Source organism: Struthio camelus, chromosome 4 (genome assembly GCF_040807025.1).
Source record: "Struthio camelus isolate bStrCam1 chromosome 4, bStrCam1.hap1, whole genome shotgun sequence".
Taxonomy (NCBI): domain Eukaryota; kingdom Metazoa; phylum Chordata; class Aves; order Struthioniformes; family Struthionidae; genus Struthio; species Struthio camelus.
In genome coordinates, this window is record NC_090945.1 from 26,309,503 (window position 1) to 26,330,735 (window position 21,233).

The 21,233-nt window shown below is 51.5% G+C and overlaps 2 protein-coding genes and 1 long non-coding RNA gene across 10 annotated transcripts in view; 2 read left to right on the plus strand and 1 right to left on the minus strand.

Moving 5' to 3' along the window:
• Positions 1-4,495, plus strand: part of LOC138067162 (uncharacterized) — a 66,917-nt gene extending 62,422 nt beyond the window's left edge. The window contains exon 3 of the long non-coding RNA XR_011140902.1: positions 179-4,495. This is a non-coding gene — a long non-coding RNA (uncharacterized lncRNA). The remainder of the gene's footprint in view (positions 1-178) is intronic.
• Positions 1-6,044, minus strand: part of TET2 (tet methylcytosine dioxygenase 2) — a 76,526-nt gene extending 70,482 nt beyond the window's left edge. Inside the window, exon 1 of one of the 3 annotated variants that reach the window (XM_068941976.1) lies at positions 5,882-6,044. In XM_068941976.1, the coding sequence (XP_068798077.1) occupies positions 5,882-5,911 (30 nt within the window). In that variant the 5' untranslated portion in view covers positions 5,912-6,044. Of the gene's footprint in view, positions 1-4,506; positions 4,582-4,954; positions 5,336-5,881 lie in introns of those variants that run through there. The other 2 variants (XM_068941977.1, XM_068941975.1) reach the window with 2 other exon arrangements.
• A 96-nt stretch (positions 6,045-6,140) lies between these two features.
• The window catches only part of LOC138067160 (uncharacterized), a 249,788-nt gene continuing 234,695 nt past the window's right edge, over positions 6,141-21,233 (plus strand). The window contains exons 1-4 of one of the 6 annotated variants that reach the window (XR_011140892.1): positions 6,145-6,434; positions 10,471-10,617; positions 11,070-11,429; positions 13,943-17,657. Coding sequence is in view for 1 of the 6 variants with exons in the window: in XM_068941979.1 (XP_068798080.1) it covers positions 7,022-7,684; positions 10,471-10,617 (810 nt within the window). In the remaining 5 variants the exon portion in view is untranslated. Of the gene's footprint in view, positions 6,435-6,541; positions 9,691-10,470; positions 10,618-11,069; positions 11,430-13,942; positions 17,658-21,233 lie in introns of those variants that run through there. The other 5 variants (XR_011140887.1, XR_011140894.1, XR_011140889.1 and 2 more) reach the window with 5 other exon arrangements.

Consider the following 21,233-nt stretch of genomic DNA (forward strand, 5'->3'; position numbering starts at 1 on the left):
AAGCAAACATGTCGACACAATCCAGATTGCGTTCGAGCAGGAGAAAAACAGAAGCATTTGACAAAGGAACCAATGATCTAGAATGTGATACAGATGCAGAAAGCTCAGCCAAAAACCGAACTACAGCATGTTTTTCTAAACTCTGCAGATTCTGACGTTCTCAATTTCTTTTTCCCAGTGAGGACCAGGGACATTCCTAGAACTCGGTCCTCGCGGGCTGCGTCAGGACAGCCAGGACAGCTGCTGAGGATGCTGGGACACTGTTTGTAAACACTTAACCACGTGCATGCAACCACATGGAGAGTCATCGTTCTGACCTAAACATCTACCCACTTGGTAAACTGTGGTATTATTGCCATGTCCTCTTCCAACATGATTTGACTGAAAGCAGCTCATGCCAGGACATTTGGAAGACAAAGCTCAGACTGTTTATGCATTATTAGAAAGAAGATTAAGCAAAAAGTTGTTTAAATTTTGGTCAATGAAATGTAAACTTAAGGATACCGCAGCTCATGTGGAGTAAAGAACGCAGAAGTCGTTATTTCTCTTTCTAAGTCTGTGAAAAATTCAATTTAAACCTGCAAGTTCCTCCACCACCCACACATACACCTGTTGAAGGCAATATTCACATTCTGCGAACCCGCGTGGAATAAGTTTGAGGTTAGAAGCAATACTGTTGAACATGTGAAGGTATTTCATGTTGTTTAAGTTACATAGTATTAATTAATTAGAGGATTCCGAGGCTACTGAGCTGTACCTGTGGAAAACACTTCCAAGCAGTACTTCTTGGTTATCTACTTATCCTTGGTTATCATAGCTTTCTAACCACTTGCCTGCTCATTTCTTTGCTACCATAAGCAAAAGGAGCACAAACTTTTTCCAAACACAACATGCTTTCTGTAAAATCTATTTGCTTTTTCTTTTCTCACGTACAAATTCTTCTCACAACTGAAAATGGTGCTCTTTTCCAAGACTAGAGAGACTCTTTCACAGTATGATCTTGATAGTTAAGCTCGGGAAGTTTTCCCAGTAAAGAGGGGAGCAGGACAGTAGCGTACAGGCCTGTGGAAGCAGTAACTTGCACCTCCTCACAGAAGTTTTACTCATTGTTTCGCCATTCAAACAATTCTCTGAGGAAACACACCTTTTACACACAAGTTACATGGAGAAACTGTCTTAAAAGAAATGCCGCATTTGGTTAGGATTAAGGTGCTGAATTTTCCTTTCTGACTGAACTTGAGCATAGGACAAGCCTGTTCCTTTGCACATCACAACAGAAATGCTGCGTTTATTTTTAAAAGAGAAAAACAACACACTCAGAATTGGGCCAAACTGAAGGCCCAATCCTGCAAACCTTAATTTGTAAGAATAATCCTACCCGGGGGGTTCTCTTCATGTGTAGACACCTTGAAAGTGTAGCTTTCCATACTTTGCTACACAGTAACAACTCTCCAACTTGCAATCCACACCTCTGCAGAAAGCTTTATTTTTAAAGGAGAACCTGAATTTTGTTCAGGTTACTAAGATGATTCAGCCTTCTGGAAGGTTTGACAGAGATAAACAAATCTCCTTTGAAAAGGTAAACAGCAAGCATAACAACACCCAAGTCTTCAAGGTTTTTAATTGTTAAAGTGTTTTTTTAAGCATAGCAAGTTTCTTTAAATTGTTCCCAGATTTAAAATCTTTTATTATGAACAACTAGTAGGGCTCTCTTTCTGATCCCCTTATAAGGCAGGGCATTTTTTTCTTCATTTCAAGAACTGTGTAAGGTATGTGGATGAAATTATCTAGTTGTTCCTCCTATTTCTGAAGCCTTAGTTTTTTTACCTTCCTTCTGTTACCCCCTCCTCCACAGGGTGACACACATTCCCAGTATTTTAATCCAAACAACCTTTTTGGGTCACTCAGTCATCAGCTGTCCTTGGGATTCATCCAGCTGATGCCGAAGTTCACAGTTTTATTCCTTAACCCTCCCTCCCTCTCTCCATACGCTGAGTAATTCCTTGGGAAATCTTTTTTGTTGTTTTTTTAAAAAAGGAGATTTTCTACCCCAAAGGAAGGCAGAAATGACTCCTTTTAAATGGGTGACTGAGAACATGATTACTCATGGTACTTTCCATTCTAACATTTTATTACCTAGGATATTGGGACAAGCTATGCAAATTGAACGTGCAACCAGTGACGATCTGAAAACATAGCAGCTTAAACTATAGCAACCTGTTACTAGTTACTTGTTCAGTGTTTAAAAGGATTTTTTTTTCCTGCAGAATATCATTAAATGACTAGATGTTCACTGCTATACGGAGTATGGGATCGAAATAACGCTAAAAGTATGATTGATTCACATAATTCCCTTTTTGGCTTCCAGCCATGATGCAGTCATATGCTTTATCTCTGTTCAGAGTACAGCCTTTCTCTCTCTCTCTCTCTCTTTTTCTCCCCTTCTTTTAAATGAATCATAGTACATCCCACTCCATTTCAGAACCAGCACACTGCCTTTCAAAATGATGTCACAACACTTACTGCTGCTGGCTGACTGCCTTAATAGCAATGAGAGAGCTGGACTGAATAAATACTGTATATTATTTGGCAAAATCATTTGTGGTTGTGTTCTCCAGCACAGTTTCCAAGATAACCACCAACTCTACTTGAAACTTGGCAACTTTGTTCTACCACTTTCAGGCTCCAGTTGCGAAGCTGGCTTACAGATGCTGCTACCATGCTTTAAACTACTGTGCGGCAGTCAAATGTGAGAGGTAAAAGGGTTATACTGTGATAAGCCAAATTTGACAGCTCATCCGGAGTTCCACCTTGAAAAATAGGCAATTTAAAAAGACCTTATTTGACTCCTGTTGGAAAAAAAAAAAAAGGGGGGGGGCCCACGCAGGGCCAAATGCAGCAAGTGATTTACAGTGACTGCTTAGGTACACCATGAGAAAGCCACTCTGCTGCCATTTATATGCAAACAATTTAGAAAAAAATAAGAGTGAAGCATTTCTTGTAATCCCGAACAGTGCCAGTAACATTAGTTCAACCCAAACTCCATGTTTTGCAACACCTGAGCTGGAGATTTGTTCTAAAACATGGCTGGCTTTTTCAGGGCCATTCGGCTTTGACTACTGTTTAAAGGAACTGTATGGGAGACAGAGTCCCAGAAGCATCTGAAACGCTTGGAGTAAAAGAGAATGGTCCCTTCCATCTCTGGCAGCTGAAATCCCAGTTTCAGCAGTGATTAAGTCTTCTGATTCTGTATGCAGAAACCAAAACATTTACAACCTCCTGTTCCTGTTACCCCATGTGGCATTGGTGCCAACAAGAGACCTTGGAAATCTGTCCGTCATAATAACTCCTCAGCAGGCACATATTTCTTGTTCTTTAAACAATGTTGACATGCTAAAGTCTAGGACCATGCACGCTATATCAAAACAATACCGGTTTCCCTGGCTAAGGGCCAGGGACCAACACAATGCCAAAGTCCTAGTTAAAAGCCTTACTAGGAAGGGTGATAGTTTGGCAGATCTGTGAGCTTAAGTGTCTCCTTCTCAACATTTTCTTCTTTTGAATATTTGTTAATTATCAGTTCTGAGGCTCTTGATACAGAACTAGTTTCTGTGGTCCTTGGAACCATTCACAAAGCTTCTTGATGCCACCACTTCCCTAAACAAAACAGCCATTTCCACTGAAAGATGATTTTTGTGTTCTTCACTGCATGTGAGCGGCAGTCTAATCCCACCAGCTAACCACCGTGCACTGTTATTTTTGAGTCTTTGCCCTCCCTTTTTTCTCTCCCCTCCACCCTACTTGCTGGATTTAAATGTTTTATGACTTCCCTGGGCAGGGTCCACACTACCTTCTGTGACACTGAGAAAGAGAGACAAAGTATTGCCCAACAGTGACTTATTTACATTGGTTCCAAATTGTTGTTTTTCTGCAGGAAGAAATCCAAGATGCGTACATTCTTTCAAAGCATTAACAGCAGCAGACCTGGTACACCAAAGGAAGTTTTTGCCTTGCTTGATTTACCAATACTTTCAAGACGCAAAGGACTTAAACATAATGGAAAGAAGGTAATTTGGGAGCAGGGTAAGAAACATACAAAACTGTCTCAACACAGATGAAGCAAACAGTATCAACATTTCATCCTTATACTCGAGTCCTTTGAATATCAGATATTTAGTAACCGAGAACTGAGGGGTTGAAGGAAGCTTTGAAGGACAGTAGCAACCAGTGCCATGTGTTTGAGAGAGAAAGAGCTGAAAGAAGCAGTGTTTCTGCATGACAGTCTATTAAAAACTGTTACGTGGCCGTCGTTAGTCACGGACCTTTAGCAAAGCGATATACAAACAGCAAACTATATTTGAAAGGCAGAGTCTTACCTTTACTTGGAGGGACGAAAGAAAAGAATTATTTGAGGTGAAGAGACAAAAACGAAAAAGAGATCCAAGGAGGAAAGCACTTTTGGGAAATGTAATGACTGTTGAAGGGTAAGCAGACCTGAGGACTCACCAAAGAAACGTGCTCATCTTCTGAGGCTACTGATAAAGGAGCTAATGTGTTCATCACACACCACTTAAGCGAATTTGTCCAACTCCTCAAAGATAAGAGAAAGAATGATTTATAATCCATGGGCACCCCGCCCCATCGAGGGCACCTCTAAAAAGGACAGTGCGTGTACCACAGTGTTGTTTTCTCCACCTTTTAATCAGTCAGCTCAGGCTCTGACTCAAGCTGATACATGACTCATGACCATTAACATCCCTCTGTCAAACATGGTCCACCAACACGTCTTGCTTTGCGCTTTACAACCTCCAGAGAAAGTGTCATAGTGGAATACACACGCAGATACACAAGCGAATAGACATGTTACTACACTCACCCCCTGCTGCAGTAAGTCAACCTGCCATTAACATGCAAATGGAATGGCCTCATTAGCCGACAAACAACACCCACTGACCTGCTTTCACTAGGGACAATGTCTCCTCATGCCCGAAACTCCTAAATCCCACGTGAAAACAAAACAAAACAGAGCAGCGCCGAACTGCTGTTCGGAGCTGCTGTTCTCCGGCGCCGATCGCTGCTCAGAGCCTGCACATTTGCATGCCGCTCATCACGGAAAACAGATCTGGTGACGAGATCTTTGGTTGCAACATTTCGATGGAAGCACGCTCGGCCACATCACTTCTCCCTTCCACCTCACACGCTGGAAGGGAAGATCACTTAGCAGGAGGAGGGTCGGCGAAATTCCCGAGGCTCAAACCGCCAGCCCGAGCAGCCTCCCCTCGCTGAAAGGCGGCTACCGGACCCTCGCCTGCCCGCCGCTGACTGTAGCGCCCGCCGAGCCGCGGGCTCCCGCCGCCGCCTGTCACCCGCCCGGCCGCGGGGGCCCTCACGGCGGCGGCGGCGGCGGCTCTGCCTTCCCGCAGCCGCGGGCAGCGTTTGGCAAAGACGAAACGCGCGCGTGAGCCAAAGCGGGGGACGGATGGGGGGGGGAGGCCTCGCAACGACCCCCCCCAACACACACACTCACACACACAAGGGGGTGCGCGCTCCCCCCCCCCCAGGGCCGCGCTCCGCTTCCCCCCCCGCCGCCGCCTCGCCCCTCTTCCCCCCCGGGCAGCGCCCGCCTTTGTGTCCGCCGCGGCCCCGGGCAGCGGCACAAAGCCGCCGCCGAGCGAGGCCGCCGCCGCCGCGGGGAGGGGACGATGGAGGAGGGGGGGCGCCCCCCCCCCCGCGGCGGCTCCCTCTGTCAGTCAGCCATGTTGGGGCGCCGCGGCGCGGCCCCCGCCGAGCGGCGTCGGGGCGGGCGGGGGGAAAGGGGGAGGCAGGGCGGCGGCGGGGGGTGCGGGGGGGAAGCGTGGCGGCGGCGGGGGCTCGCTCTGACCTCTGCCGCGTCCCTCAGCCTTGCCGACATCCAGCACGCACAGCCGGGCGCCGCGCTCCCCAATCCTACAGGGCCGCCATCTTGCTTCCTTCTGCTCCTTGACGAAAGCGGCCGGGCCCCCGCATCAGTATGCACGCGGCGCCCTGACGTCGGCGCCCGCCCCGCCCCGCCCGCGCGCCGCTCCCCACACCGCCCCCCTCCCCCCCCAACACCGCCCCGCGCGCCCGCGCGCGCCCCCCCCCCACACCCCTGCCCCGCCCCGCCCCGCGCGCGCGCGCGCGTGCAGCGCCCCCCTGCGCGGGGGTCCGGGGGCGCCGCGCCGCGCCGCCCGCCTCGGGCTTCTTCCGGCCTCCCCCCACCCCCGCTCCCCTCTTTGCTCTTTTTTTTTTTTTTTAAAGTTTTCTCCCTCTCCTCCCCCCCCCTCAATTTTTTTCCCCCCTTTTCTGCTATTCCCTCTCGCCCCCTGCCCCTCTCCCCCCCCCTACCCCACCTCCATCCCGCACGGTTTTTGCACCCTCGGTGGAGTTGTGCGCAGGCGCCCGCGTGTGTGCAGGTATGCAGGGCACCCCGGGGCACGTGGGGGACACCCAGGGGTTCAGGGTGCACGGGGGCACCCAGGGGCACATAGGGACCCACAGGGGTGCAGGGTGCACAGGGGCACCCAGGGGTGCAGGGTGCATAGGGGCACCCAGGGGCACATAGGGACCCACAGGGGTGCAGGGTGCACAGGGACACCCAGGGGCACCCAGGCACTCCCAGGGGTGCAGAGTACTGGAGGTGCAGGGCAGCCAGCCCCCAGGGGCACCCAGGAGCGCAGGGCGCCCGGGGTGCACGTAGGGACGCACCCCTGGCGGGGCGGCGGGGGGAGCGCGGCACGGCTGCTCTCGCCCCGCGCAGAGGTTTTAACTTCTTGCTGGGTCCGCTCGCCTGGGCTTCGCCAGGCTGCTGGGGAAGCGGGGAAGGCTCGCGGAGCAGCAGGCTGGCCGTCAGAAAAGAAAAATCGACAGCGAAATCTCCCCAGCTTTCCTCGAAAGGAAGTCCCGCGTTCGCAGACGTCCCAGCCGGCGCTGCGGTGGCTCCCGAGGTTACTCAAAGCGGAGCCCGACTGGCCGGCCGGCAGCGCTGACAAACCTGCGGCGCATGGCTCGCGCCCCCTCCTCGGCCAGCCGGCCCAACCACGCCGCCCCGAAACGCGCCCTGTGTCGCTCTCGGCCCGAGAAGGCGTTTCCGCGCCCGCCACGGCTTGAGCCCTGGGGCGAAATCGGGCTGTTGGTCTCCATCCCGCCGAAGCCGAATTTCGCCCCTGCCGTAAGCAGACGGGAGCTCGCGGACCTGCGAGAGCGGCGTCGAGGCTGCGCCGGTTCGGTCGCCGCGGCCGGCCGGGGGGTGTCAGGGCGCTCGCCCCCGGCCCGGGGCGCGCGCTCGCTTCCCCGCTCCGGCCCGCGGATGTGCCCGGGAGCGGGGGCAGCGGGTCTGCAGGCAGCTGCGCTCCTCCGCCCGGGCCTCGGAGAAACCAAATTCCCAGCTGTCCCCTACCCTGGGAAAGCGGACCTGTGCAAAAAGGGCTTTATCGAGACGCAAAATCTGCCGTATTCGTTTCCGAACGCAGTTTTTCCACACAAAGATCTTTGTCTTTGCTTCCCTCAGACGGTGGCGTTTTCTGACTGGCATCGGCTTCAGCAGCGTTTCGCGCCGCTTAACCCTGTGCCGATAAGCTCCGCGGCAGTCTCGCCGTCTCCTTCTGGAGAACGATTTGCACAACGAAGAGTCAAAGTCTGTCTCAGTTTTGCCATAGTTTTGTGGGTGCGTGTGTGCTTTCGCAGCGCTTGCTTCGTTTCCAACGGGCTTTAATCCGTATTTCAATCTGTTTCAAGTCTGCATATTTATTCGCGCCTAGCGTTGCTTTTTTCCTCTCGTGCGGCAAGTCCATTTGCCGTTGCAGAGAGGGAGCACGTGCGACCCCGAGCTCAGCGCCGCTAAGCCGCTCGTGCACCGCCAGCAGCGACACCCCGGTGTTTTGTAGCCTGCGTAGTTTGCCCAAGGAGGACGCAGCGTCGCCGGGGTCAGCCGGGCGTTTCTCCCTAGCACCTGCGTTTCGCTGGGTGAGGTGACCCCCTTCCTCCCCCCCGGCCGGGGCTGAGCCGCTGCCGCTGACCCCGCTCTTCCCCGCGCGCAGGCAAGCGACTGCAGACCTGGCTGCAACCGGGTCTTTAAAAGAAGAAGGAGAAAAAAAAAAACCCCACCCGTGCAAGCAGGGTTTTTGCACTGCGTCGGGAGTCTTGTCCCTTCTGTGCTCCTGGGCTTAAGATGAGCGAGAGGCGACTCGTGCGTATCTGCCTTGCAAGTACGAGCGCAGGAGAAGCGTGCATTTTTGAAATGCTTCCTGTCATAGGTGTGGCTAGCTTCCCTCTTCTTTTCTTTCTTTCCGTCCTCCTTTTTCTTTCTTCATTTTCTTTTTTTTTAACTTTCCTGCCCTAATCCGCAGGCTTGATAAAAGCGGGAGCAGCCCCGCTGGAACGGCGGCGCCTCCTTGCCCCGGCGAGCGGGCGCCGGGATGGCAGGAGCGCCCGCGGGTGCAGCCCTGGGCGATCCTGACCTGCAAGCCTCCCAGCTGACCCCCGGCCCTGTTGCCGTCCTGCCACGTTTTGACAGACCGCAGGGTCTTTTGCCTCCCCAATCGGCTGCTTTCTGTCGCGCGTGCCTCCGTCAAAGGCAGCTTGCTTTACGAGGCGCGTCTCCCCGTATCTCTTAGCGGCCGAACGAGAGAGCGGTGGGTCTAGTTTCTCTCCTGGCGTAGCTCGGTTGACTTCAGTGTGTTCGTCGGAGGAGAAAATTTGACCCGTTTTGTCTTGCCGAGGTCTCTACCTGTCAAGCGGGGGGAAAAAAATTGCCTGAGCTTAGCCGCTGCGATACCGTAGCGATGAGTGGGACTTTAAAAAAGCCCTCACCCAAAAATAGTTTGGGGGAGGGGGAAAGCAAAGAGGGGAAAAAAAAGGGGAACAGCTTGAAATCCTAAAGCGCGGCACAGGGCAGCCCCGCGCTGAAAAGCAAGGGAGGAGAGCATACCCCACGTGTTTGCGTGATAGGACGGGCGACCTTCGTACAGCACGCCAGCAGCTGTCCTGCAGGATGCCAGACCTGCCTGTGCCTCCTGCCTGCTGACGGCCGCCTCTGGCGGGGCACGTCCAGCTCAGCAGGAGCGGCGGGGGCCTCGAGAAAGCCGGCTGACAGAGAGGGCCAAGGAGAAGGAAGCCCCCTCGTGACGCTGCCGCGTCGCGAGCCGGACGGCCCGCGCCTGCAGTTGCCCGTGTTTTTCAAGCCAGGCACCTGCTTGGGAGGACGTGCAACTTCACTGGGTCTTGACACGCGTTGAAATGCGCTTAGCTCAAAAGCTGTTTCGGAGCTGTTTCTAGGTCCATCCAGGCTCGCCTTTTTCCTTCTCCGCTGGTCTTTGCATCTGTAAGCAAGAAGAAAAAAAAGCCGTTTCCACTCATTAAACGCATGGAGTCGAGCACCCTACGGCTCCTCCCCGCTCCAGGTTACCTGTGTCTTCTGCTATCGTAGCTCGGAAGAGCTGCTTCTCCTTTGGAGGCGCAATGTCCCGTTACCTGCAGGGAGCAGGACAGTCTGCTTTCATCTGACTTTCTGAGCAGAGGATTAACAGCGAGGAAGTTCAGAGGCCTAATCCTCACCTGGTGTGACTTCAGGACAGACACCCGGGGGGGCAATTGCAACTTGCGTCTGGAACCGTGTTTCTTGTTCGCCCCAAATTACACTGCAGTTAAACGCAAGGCTGGAAGGTGTGATGGGTAAGGCTGCACATACTGACTAGGTGAAGAGTTTCAGAAACACCAGCCTCGCGCCTTGCTAGCGGGAGAGCAGGCTCTGTCGTTCTGGGCGCGGGGGTGCGGGAGCACAGAGAACGGCATCAGGACGGCCGGGAGGCGTCCAGGGCACCCGCTGCTGCAGCCCGAGCCTCCCCCTAACTCTGAGCAAACCTGCCTCTTACTTCGGGAAGTCATGTAATGTGTTTGGGGCCCTCAAACCTGTTTGTAAAACATGCAGAAAGACACACGGGGCAAATACTTCTTCATGCTTTACACCTCCCTGCAGAATAAGAGGATTTAGGTTAACTACATGCTTTGTGTAGCGTGCTGGGCCAAAATCAACTCTTGCTTAAAATTTCTGTGCAAGAACAAGTTCAAAGCTGTAATTAAACTGTTTGTATGGAGCCTGCAACTCTTCATATTGTTTTAGTCATGTTTTCTTTCCTCTGTGATGAACAGCTATGTGAGGTCAGGGGAAACAAATTTGCTAGATAGCCCATTCCACCCCCTCCGGTACCCCCCGGGAGTCTAGAAGACTGGCAAATTCAACAAGACAGGTCTACATCTCTAGTGTCCTTTCCCCGTGTGTGTATGCGTCTCTCTCTTCCACCGAGGGCTGCTGATTTTTTATAAGGCCGTGTCCAGATTGTAGTGACATCTGCCAGAAGACCTGTAGAGTCGAGGTGTTACAGTGCTGGCAGCAAAGGCAACAGGGCCGGTTCTGTGAACCATTATTTTGCTTTGATTTTTTGCTTTCTGCAGGGCTTTCTGAGGCACCTGTTTGGCCATTTGCTGAAGATCCCCCACCCCACGGGAGCCTCGAAGCTGCGGTGTCAGCATGAAGAGGTTGCAGCTGTCGCAGAAGAGCAGGGTGTTCACGGCCCGGCCGGAGGAGCTGCTGGTTTTGAGGTGACCTGGGGCTGGGACACGACAGGAAGTTGCTTTATTTTTTTCCTGCATTCATTAGAGGTTGCTATTTGTCATGTCTTGGCATTCCTTCCTTGAACAGGAGGGTGATTTTCCAGGACTGTGCAGAAAAGATAGTGAAGAGGAAATGCGGGGGAGGCATGGTCTGTTTGTGGTAGGTCAGTGTGGAGTTTGGGGGAAAAGGTGCTGAAAGGCTGGTATCCCTGCTTGGACAAAATCGAAGTTGTGGTGTGTTATCTGTGGAGTACAGCGGTCCCACTGCTAGGACACGTGTGCTTCTTGGGGATGGAGAAGAGCGGCAAAGAGTTTGACTTTTCAAGTCTTTGCTTCTGTTTTTCTGCGCTGAGTGAGTTATGGGTAAGCCAAGGTCATATGACAGGCAAACACGGTGTTTTAGCTGTGTATACATACAGCGCTCTCTATATATTGTGCAGGGCTTTACGCAGTCCTGTAGTACGTATGTGAGGCTGGTTCTGAAGGCAACTGTCATCTGCTGATGAGTCGAGGCTTTACGACTGGAAAACCCGAGCCTGGGCATCCGGAGCTACCGGAGGCAGAGAGCCGGGCTACCTCTCCTCAGCGCCCCCAGCCCTCCCACGTCAAGGCCTGTAAGGACCAGCCGTGCCAGTCTTGCCGCCTTTCTGGGCTGCTGGAACGTTTTGTGGTCGTAGCGATGGATTCTGTGATTTCTAGAGGAATTAGAAGCTGGTAACAACCCTGAACTATGAGCACTTTACTGAGGCATGAATGGCTGAGGAACCAGGTGGCCTGAGCAGAAGCAGCGACCTACAACCGTACGTAATCTGAAGAATGTAACCCATCGTTTAAAACGTTATTGCCAGATGCAGCTTCGTCAGTGCCATAATCACCATGTTCCCCTTAGCGAATCTGTGTTTTCCCCCTTCTGTGTTGACGTTTGGCTTTCTGCTCACCTTCAAAGCCCTCAACAGCTTTGCTGTAGCCTTCGCCCCCTGTGCTGGTTGGTGTAAGCGTGGTGTGCTTTTCACAAGGCCTTCTGCATTGCCCGGCGTTGCACTGCGTTTACCGCCAGCGATCGCTGCGTGGCTCCTTCACGACGGCTGCGTGGGCAGCTTTTATCAGATACTCTGATGAGGCCCTGAAGTCTCCTCTGTGGCCTTTGATTTTCCAGGCATTACCTGATCTCTACAGATCGCGATAATGCAGCACCTCTTGCATATTAGCCCTTAGTAGCTGCAAAAACAGATCGTGTGAGAAGGAGCTGGAGATACGCAAGAGGAGCAAGGGACATTTCAATGGGAGGTCTTTGGCATTTTGCTTTCGAATATACCCATCAATAACGTTCATGCTGAATGCAAGCTCTGGCCAATGTAACACTGCTCCTAGGGCCTTCCTTCTCCTCTTCTTTACCAGTAGCTGTCGTAACTAGAATAGCATTTTGGTTTCAGGGGTCGTTCTGTCCTATGTCTCTGAATTTGACTTTTGGTCAATTACAATTTAAAGGAAAACCATGAAGGGCTAAATTGCTAAAGGTGCGTTTGCTTGAGAGATGCTCTTCATGTTTTCTCTTTGGAAAGTGACTCAGGCTTCCTCGGAAAACAGGAATGGAAGATGAAAGGGTGACTGAGCTCTTATCTCATGCAACCACATTTTCAAATTAGGTGGCTCAAGATAGGCTCCCTGTGTCTATAGCTAGGTGCCAATGAAAGGTGGCTTTATTTCAGGTAAGCTTAGCATCCACTGCTATCACTAATAACAATCCCAGAGAATCAGTACAGGTCACTTGTATGTGGATATATTCTAATATATACATATGTAAGAACATAACTTCAGATTTCAGGAGTTTGGTCATTTTATGCATTTCTCCTCACAAGGAGGACAGAAAAGATCTTGCTGTTTCCTTTGAAAAGCCCGTGCAATTTGCTGCTTTTTGTAACCCAGCCCGTGATTTCCTGGCAGATTTTGATTTTCCCAGTTCCTGAGAAAGTCTTGTGAAGGGAGAAGTGCGCGGGAAGAAACAGCAGAGGCTGACGAAACAGCCAAAATGGATGGACGAGACACGGAGACCCGGGCTACAGCACCGCGGAGACCGGCATTTAGCCAGAGTCTCAGCTGTGCGTCTGCGAGGGGGTTTGGAGGAGCACGCAGGGCAGTCTTTGGGGTTTGCCTGGTTTGCTTAAGAGCAGAGCGCAAGGAAAGGCAGGAGCTGGGAAAGACAGGGAGTGGAGCGGCGGTATGATTTATGAAGAGCTTTACCTTTTAATTTTTAATCACCATTTGTCTGTTTAACGAGCTCAGTGGGACTTTGCTGGTTTCCTCTCTCCCAGGGCAGTCCAGATGACAAGCCCAAACAGAGAGGTTGGTTGCCGTCTCCTCTGGCCTTTGGAAACTTTCAGCTGCCTGGCAGAAGCGATCATGTCGCATTTGTTCGTTATCTTAATGCAGGCACAATTATCTTGAGCTGAATTCTGCGCAAAGCAGTTTTGCCCCATAAATAAAAGCTATGTGCAAAGTTAAATGCTTTACAGTGTGAGTTTAACAGCTGAGCGGTGTTTTAAAGCAACGTGAACACACGTATACTAGTGATGTCCTTAGGGTGGGTCTACTAATCTAGAGACCACCTATCGGTAAGATGAATGTTATAGCTGTCCTTGTCGCTTTTGATTTCCTTCACTGGCAAAGCGGTTCATCTGTGGTCCTAGCTGAGCTGTCAGCTTGCTTTGATTTTTTTTTTTTCTTGCACACCTACTGCTGTTTTAGGCAGGGAATCAACTCCTCGAGGGAAAGCAGTCCAGGTCTGGCACGACCTGGCAGTCCTCGTGGTTCACAGCTTGGGGAAGGAGCTATTTGTTTGGTCTTTTTTTTTTTTTTTTTCCTTTTGAATATGAGGATTTAAAGTATGGTCCCCCTTCCTCCCTTCTTTAAAAAGCTATAGAAAAGCTCTCTTGAAAGATGTGGACATACAAAAGACAAGTCACCACATTATAGTTAAGAAAATGTCTACTTTCATCTGAGGAGCTGGAAAAAAAAAAGGAGGAATAACCAGGCAGGGCTCCTCAGCTGTAGCCTGTTCTCTGGTAACAGTGGTGTGTGCCTCCTGCCATGGGGAGCTCTGCCGAAATGCCGTGGGAAAGGGCGCGGGAAAACGCACCGCTGGCGTAGCCCTGTGATGTCCCTGGTTGTGGCCACCAGACCCAGCTCGGGAATTAGAGGATGTCTGTGTTGCTGTTCTCCAGTAATGGACTAAACGAAAATCTCGGTCAACGCAGACACCGAGAGAGACGGTATCTTTGTCTAAACTTGGGGCGTGCTCTTTCCCTTCCTTCAGGCTCTCGCAGGAAATTCAGACGTAACCCTTTGGTAATCCGTGGAAGGTAATGGAGTGGAGAATGTGGTCCGCTGTGCCGTGAACTCATTTGTAACTTTGACTCCGTAATTCAACGGTGAGCCCGCCCGGCATGTGTACCTACTAGGAAGAAAATGTCATTAACCACGGGTATGCATTATCCCCTCCAGCATGGCTTATTCGAAGCTGGGGTAGCTCGTTCCTAGTGACACTCTGGAAGGGATCTGGAGAAGGATTTTTCTCAGTGCCAGCAGTGCCGTCCAAAGCGTGCTGCTTCCCAGCGGTGTCCCCGCCAAACGCACGAGCTCTCCTAACATCTTGGGTCTGTAGGAACATCCCTGTCTGTAAAAGAGGACGTATGGACCTGCGTCAGGCGTGCGCACGCGTGGGTGACGTGGGTGACGTGTCTGTGCGGATGACATGTGACCGTGTGAATAGAGGTCTGGGATTTTTGTGGTGCCAGGAGAGCGCGGGTTTGCTGCAAGTCCCGTGTCAGATCTGCCAACCCCGCGCAGGTGTCCTGGAGACCTGGGGCAGAAGGAGCCTCTCTCAAGGAAACAGTATCCGTCCCCCTAAGTCCAGCCTGATCCCACTGAAACCAGCCAGCGCGCCAGTGTTAGCTCCCTGGAGGCCAGGTCTTCGCCTTTTGTTGTCTCCCCTGCTCTGCTAGGTGTTTTTCGGTCCCACTCGTAACCTCTCCGCACGATGCTGCCTCCTGTCCCGTCCCCTCTTCCAGCTCTCCGGGGGCCAAGCAGGGGTCTGGTGCCGGCAGCTGTGTTAAAGGCTGCCTAAGAGGAAACAGCTTAAGCTTTTCGATTAAAAGCAATAAACAACCTGCCTTCCCTGCCCTGGTGAATTCAAGACTTTTGAGAGCGAGTGTGGAAATACAGACTGAAAAAGCCTGGAACATAGGTGGAAAACGCCTGAGAAGTGTGACGTGGCCATAGGTGCTCACAGCTGGCGAGCAGATGCGCAAGGGCACGCAGTGAAATATGCCTTTCCGTGACGATGATAAAAGTAGCGATACCGAGGGAGGCACCGGGGGGGGATTTGCATGAGTTTAAGCCACCGCAGTGGGCCAAGGGCAGGGAGGCCCCCCTTGCCCGCGGGAACCGAGGGGGGTCGCAGGGCTTTTTAGGGAGGAGCAGGGAAACACGTAGCAGATAAATCTCCCAGAAGAGAGACGAATACGGGGCTGTTCGGGAAGGTATTCCTTGTTCGGCAAGAGGGTGGTGGCCCCGGCCGCCCAGCTGGTCTCCAGCCTCACTGACGCCGTTTTCGCTATTGCTGGCTCTCTTCCGCGTGCAGGCTGAAAACCCCCGTGTGAAACTGCGGTCTGCAGCGAGCCCCGGACCCGGGCCCGGCGCCCTGCCGCACAGGTAGAGCCTCCGAGGTGAAACGCCGCCGGCTGTCAAAATGAAAAATAGCTGCGCTGTGGCTCGGCGGTGACAGCCTGCCCGGTCTTCTCCTTCGCTTAATGGGGTGTTGAAAGACGAGGCGAAAATGATTTTATGAACCTGATAAAAAGTAGGGGGAAAAAAAGTAACCTTGCAGCGGCTGGGACAATCTACAGTTTACTAATTCCCTCTTTGTGAAAAATTAGAAGATATACTAAAAAGCGATGGCTATGAGGGAGGGAGACGGTCTGTGGCTGCAGACTCTGATTGCAACGTATTTTCCTTCCATCAGCAAAAAGCTGTGGACGAGCTCTGTGCCCGTGTGACAGCTGGCATCCTGAACTTTCTACGGTGCCTAGGACGTGGGGGTGCCACAGTTTGGAGATACCTAACCTGAAGTTAGCTTCAAGGGCCTGAGTTTTAGAGGACAGTTGTTCAGCATGTTCAGAAAATTCAGCTGCTGAATGCTTTCAGGGCATCTCAAATTAGGGATCTGCTTTATGACAATTTTACATCCAGTCCCCCTTTGCCTTGCTTTCCCATTCTTAAATAAGACCACTAATGCCCTTATCAGCGAAGGGATTTAGTGAAGATAAACAGATTTGTTTTTAATTCCTTCAGATATCATGCCAGAAGTACAGAAAATAAACAGGAAGTATTTGGAATCTCAGCATACAAGCAAAAGTACAATTTATTTGGCACTGCAGAGGCTCAGAGGGACAAATCACAGATTGGAAACACGGGTGGAGAAGGGCACAGCTTATTTAGGAAAACTAAGCAAAGGAAAAAGCAATTAAATTTTGCAGCAAATCTCAGGAAAGGGTGTTCTTCGGCTGAAGTTCAGGAAGAAGCAAGAGGAAAATGTATTGCAGGAGTCTGGAGAAAGATAAAAGAGGAGAAGAACAGAGGCACTGTCACGTTTCAGGTTATTGCAGCCCGGTGGATATGGCCCGCTGGACCTGATTTCTGATAAGAAATCGGGAACGCGGTCTCAGTGAAGTCGCGTAAAGTGGCGTGTGCCGCTCATTAAAAGCATGAACCCACCTGCAAGGATCAGTCATGGCACACGGATCACGGTCGCTCCGGGAGGAGGCTGCAGGAGCTGTTTGTGAGGGCCCCCATCTGGCTGCTTCCTACTGCAGTCGAGCCTTGGCTCGTGCCGCCGGGAGCGCGCTTATAAAATCCGGAGGTGACGGCCGACTGGGAAGAGCTGCAAGCGTTTTGGAGCAAAAGATTAATGGTGTAAATGCTCTTGATATTGTAAAAATGAGGTCTGAAGTTATCAGTAAAGGTACAGGACAAGTTCTACGCTTGGAGAACAAATCTAATGACAAAAATGAAAAGAGGTACTTGGAGCTAGAGAACGTGCCGCAGAAAAGGATCTGAAGGTAGTGGTGGATACTGCACCGAAGCCAGCAACACGATAATGTTGTTAAAAGGCAAATGGCGTTCTGCGATATATTTACCACCAGGATTTTTTTAAAGCAAGAGGAATTATTCTATATCGTTCACGGTGTGGTGAAGCTTCAGATGGAGAAATGCTTTCAGCTGGAGGTCCACACTTTCAGTAATGTGTAGACGAGAGAGAGAGGGAGGGAGAGAGTTAAAAGATGATCAGCAGGAATGATAATTTAGAGCATGTTTTTCCCCAGAGAAGGGAAAGAATTTGGGATCGCTGAATCTGGATTTTGAAAGGCTAGAGGATCTGAGGACATGGGAAGTCATCTACTATGTATTAAGTTTTGTTAAAACGATGCTAATTGACTGTCCTTCACAGCCATGGGAAATAAAACAATAAAAAACTGGAGTAACTGGGAACAAGATACATATAGGTGGTACCATGCCAAGAAAATAGTTTCCTACTATATCGCTGAAACAAGTTACGTGGAGAAGATACAGCGTTGGAGGTTCAGGAGGGCAGGCTGGACGAGGGGGTACGTCTCCCACCACAGCGTAAGGCTGGACCGGCAGATCACCAGCAATCCCTTTCAGACCCACGTTTCCACAATGCCATAACAATCATGCATGTTTTTAAAATGCCTCAGGAGGCAATTGCAGTCCTACAGCAGCATCGCAGTTGGGGAACTTACAGAAAATAAAGTCTGGGTAACCGCTTGGGTGTTGAGAGCAAGACAACAACGGTGGACGATCTGTAGCATTCACCAGGCTATTGCCGCTCACTGGGCTATGCGCACTCGTATAGTGACAGGCCACATCGTCACTCATGAAGAAGGGGGCAGTATTTACATTACTGTTTCTGGGATGCCGGGGAGTGGATTAAACCTGGAATATTAAAATACACGTTGAAAAAATATGACTAGTTGTAAACTGTGGAGTGACTCGGATGGAAAATGTGTCTGTTTCATAGAAATGGCAGCCTAGTAAAGCCAAGCCTCAAAAGTATTTAAAATGTCTTAAATGTGATAAAAATACATAAATGTGAAGTCAAATTAAAGGGAATAAAACTCTCATGGGAAATACATAGGAAAGCTGGGACTTTCCAAGTAATTACGGGAACCCAGCACTCTCTTGGAGTGGGCACGTCCAACGATGCTGACAAATTGGGAAGGGTTCAGAGAGGAGCTTCCCGTGCGATCAGAGGTCAGGAAAACTTGTATCCCTCAGAGACTTTTAAAGAAGTTCAGTCTATTTATTTTAAGAAAGGAAAGGTTAAGATCACAGCCCTCAAGTATCTCCAAAGGCAAACGTTTTTAGTAGTTGCTGATTCTTTAATCTAGCAAACAAAGGCAAAACGAAACCCAGTGGATAGAGGCTAAAGCTGGACAAGTTCAGTCCAAAAGCTTCTCATTTTTAAGCGTGAGTGGCATTATGTTTTATTGTGGAGCAATTTGGTAGGGGCAGAGGCAGAACCTTTCTGCCAAGCTTTTGTCTAAAAGGCAAGTTGTGGCTTGCTGCAGGAATTGCTTGCTGGTTACCGCAGGGCCGCCTTGTACAAGAGGTCAGGCGAGATGATTAGCGTAGTCCAACCTCATCTGTGGATCACAGTTTTATGTCATATGTGCTGTTACTTTGATTAACGTACGACACAAGTGGTTAGCCCAGAGATGACTGCCTTGTTGCTGACAGTCCATCAAGGGAGCAGAGTTTTGGTGTTTACAAATGAAGACCTAACATACAAGATGTGGCACAAAAAGAATTATAATCTTATTAATTATGCAGTACTTCAAGGACTTTTAACATCAGGGGTTTCCAAAAGTCACGCGACCTGGCTATTAAAGTCGCCATGAGCCTGTGAAAAGCCCACCCTTTTCTCTCTCTGGAAGGATGTCAGAGACTTTGTCCATTATTGTGACAAGTTTCCTGCGTTTTTGACCGTTTTAGTTGATTGTCACTCATTTTGTGAGGCCTTCTTAGTTTCGAAGGAACAAAAAACAAAATAAAATGGGTGCTCAACCTGAGGGAGCTCGGGAGAGTGTCAGGTTTCTGAAAAGGGCAGGACTCGCAAATGAGTAGGTCTGGGTGGGACAGGGATAGTGAGGTGCGTTTGCCTTTTTCACATCTAGTCACCCGTATTAATCCCTTCTAATTACATTAAGGGGAAAGAGCAGACAGCATAACTGTTTGCTGAGACGGGTGCTTTCAGCAGCTCAGGGCGTCTGCGAGATTCCCCTGGGTCGGCCCTTGCTGAACGGCAAAGGTGCCTCTGCCAGGTGGAGGCAGAGAGCGCATGTGTTCACCCGGGCACATGCGTCTGTGGTAGACTGCAAAGACAGTTTATAATTTAAACTACAGGTGTCTATAGTAGATTATTGAGTGGGTGTGTATGTATGCGCACACGTACGTGCTCTCTAGTCGGGAAAGACGTTTTTAGCCTAGAAGTTTGCAGTTTAAGAATTTGTAGATGATGCAGTTAGTACTGCTTCTCTCTAAATTTTGGTGAGACCCCCACTCCTCACGTCAAAAGCAAGTTCATAATTTCTCTTTTGCCACTGCGGCAATTGAAATGCAATGTTTTTCTGGTAGATGCAACATCACGTCTCCCAGCGATGCCGCTTCCCTTATACAGGTCTCCTACCGCAGAGCTCTTGGGCAACAAATTGTGCCTTTTCAGTGAGAGTTTTGGTACGGGCCAGAATCTGTAAGTCTTACTTGGAGCAGGTTTGGCTGCTGTGAGGAGGGCAGGGTTCGGTCTTGGAGCCCTCTGGCAGCAGGTGCTTTGCGCATTTCCATCTACTTAAACTCACTGATATTTTTGTCCCAATTCAAGGGTTGCGCTACCTCCGAAACCGGCAGCAACGGGAACCTAAAACGCCTGGTGGGAAACGCCTTCGTCCTGCGGCAGCAGGTTGGGCTGAGCGTCCCCGGCCCCGTCCGCCTCGCGCCTCCTCCGGCAGCACCCGGGGGGCCGGGAAGAGCCCCCTCCAAACACGGAGCCCCTTTGCACCGTGTGCCTCTGAGCCGATAACCTCCCGGAGTTTGCATGTGTTAGCTGGTTACCTTCCCACCTCCCTTCTTACCTCCTCAGGACTATCGGTAAATGATTAATACCGGGGCAGCACGTTGAAAGCTGAACCCTTCGCACAGCTTTCGCTTAACTGCCCGTATTTGGTGCCGTCTGGGCGCCCGCTGCAAGGCGGGACGAAAGCCCGCCTTGGGGAGCAAGCCAAGCGCCAAACAAAGAGCCAGCGGCCGCGGCTGGCAGCCGCTCGCGCGAGGAGAGGTTACCATGGGATACCGCGCAGGTACGGCTCTCTTCTTTTTAGTGTTTGCAAGCCATCTGAAGAGAAGCATCAGCTGCAGGCTGCTAGCGTTTCTGCAGGATGGAGAAGGGCCAGCCTAGCGGTGGAGCTGGCGGGTGGTGGGGGCAGGAATTAGGGGCCTGGGCAAAAGAGTAAAGTCTGGGAGCAATGAAGTCCAGCCCGGAAAAAGCGGAGCGTAGACGTGAATAGGGGCAGAGACTGGGGGGGTCTCGAATATTCAGGGCCCGCAGAAATCCCCGCGTGCTCCCCAAAAGGGGCGTCCCGGCCGTCGGCAGCGGGGAGGGAAACCGGCCGTGGGGATGGGGGACGTGTGAGGCGGTCGAGCGCTCGCCGAGGTGGCCTGCGCTGCCAACACCGAGGGGATATGCCTAAAAGTCATTGGTTTGGGGTGGTCGGAAACGCTGTCCCGGCTGGCGGGCTGCAGAAAGTGCTGGCGGCAGCGGGGAGAGGCAAAGGGTAGGGAAGGGGGTTGAAGGGGGCGAACCTCCTAGGGAAGGGGGCGAACCTCGGTCGCGGCGGACCAAGGTTTGCGAGAGGTTTGCAGGAGGTGCCTTGGCAGCAGAGGAGGCGCGGAGGTCGACACCGAATTTCGGTGCGCCGAGACTCCTCGGCGAGTTAAAGGCGGTGGGTGCTGACGGAGGCGAGGGGGCCGTTGCTGCAGGCGCGGGGGGGCGGGGGGGTTTTCTGGGGAGAGCGGGGAAGGGCTGTGCTCGGGCAGGGCGGCCGCGCAGCGGGGCCGGGCCGGCAAACTCGCGGGTGGCGCGCGGCTCCTGGAATAAAGAGGTGGAAAGGGGATGCGTCCATGAGCAGCGTGGCCACTAAGGCTAGAGAGCCCTCTAATACTGACCCGTTTATTTCAGTCAGAAGCATCATTGACGCGCGCTGCATTTATTTAAAAAAAAAAAAAAAAAGCAAAACTGCAAAAACTTTAACTTCTCCTTTGGCTTCGTTTGCTTTTCGTAGGTGGCTCGCCGTGCGAACGAGGCGGGCTGCTTTCGCACGCGTTGCTGCTAAGTCAAATTGGCCGGTTCCTGTTTGCTGGGAGGGCTTTGCTCCCCGGCGCCGCAGGGGGGCTGCGCCGCGGGCGCCTGCAGCGGGCTGCCTCCGGCAGAGCCGAGGCGAAGGCAGCTGCCTGCCGCGGGATTTCGCTGCTCG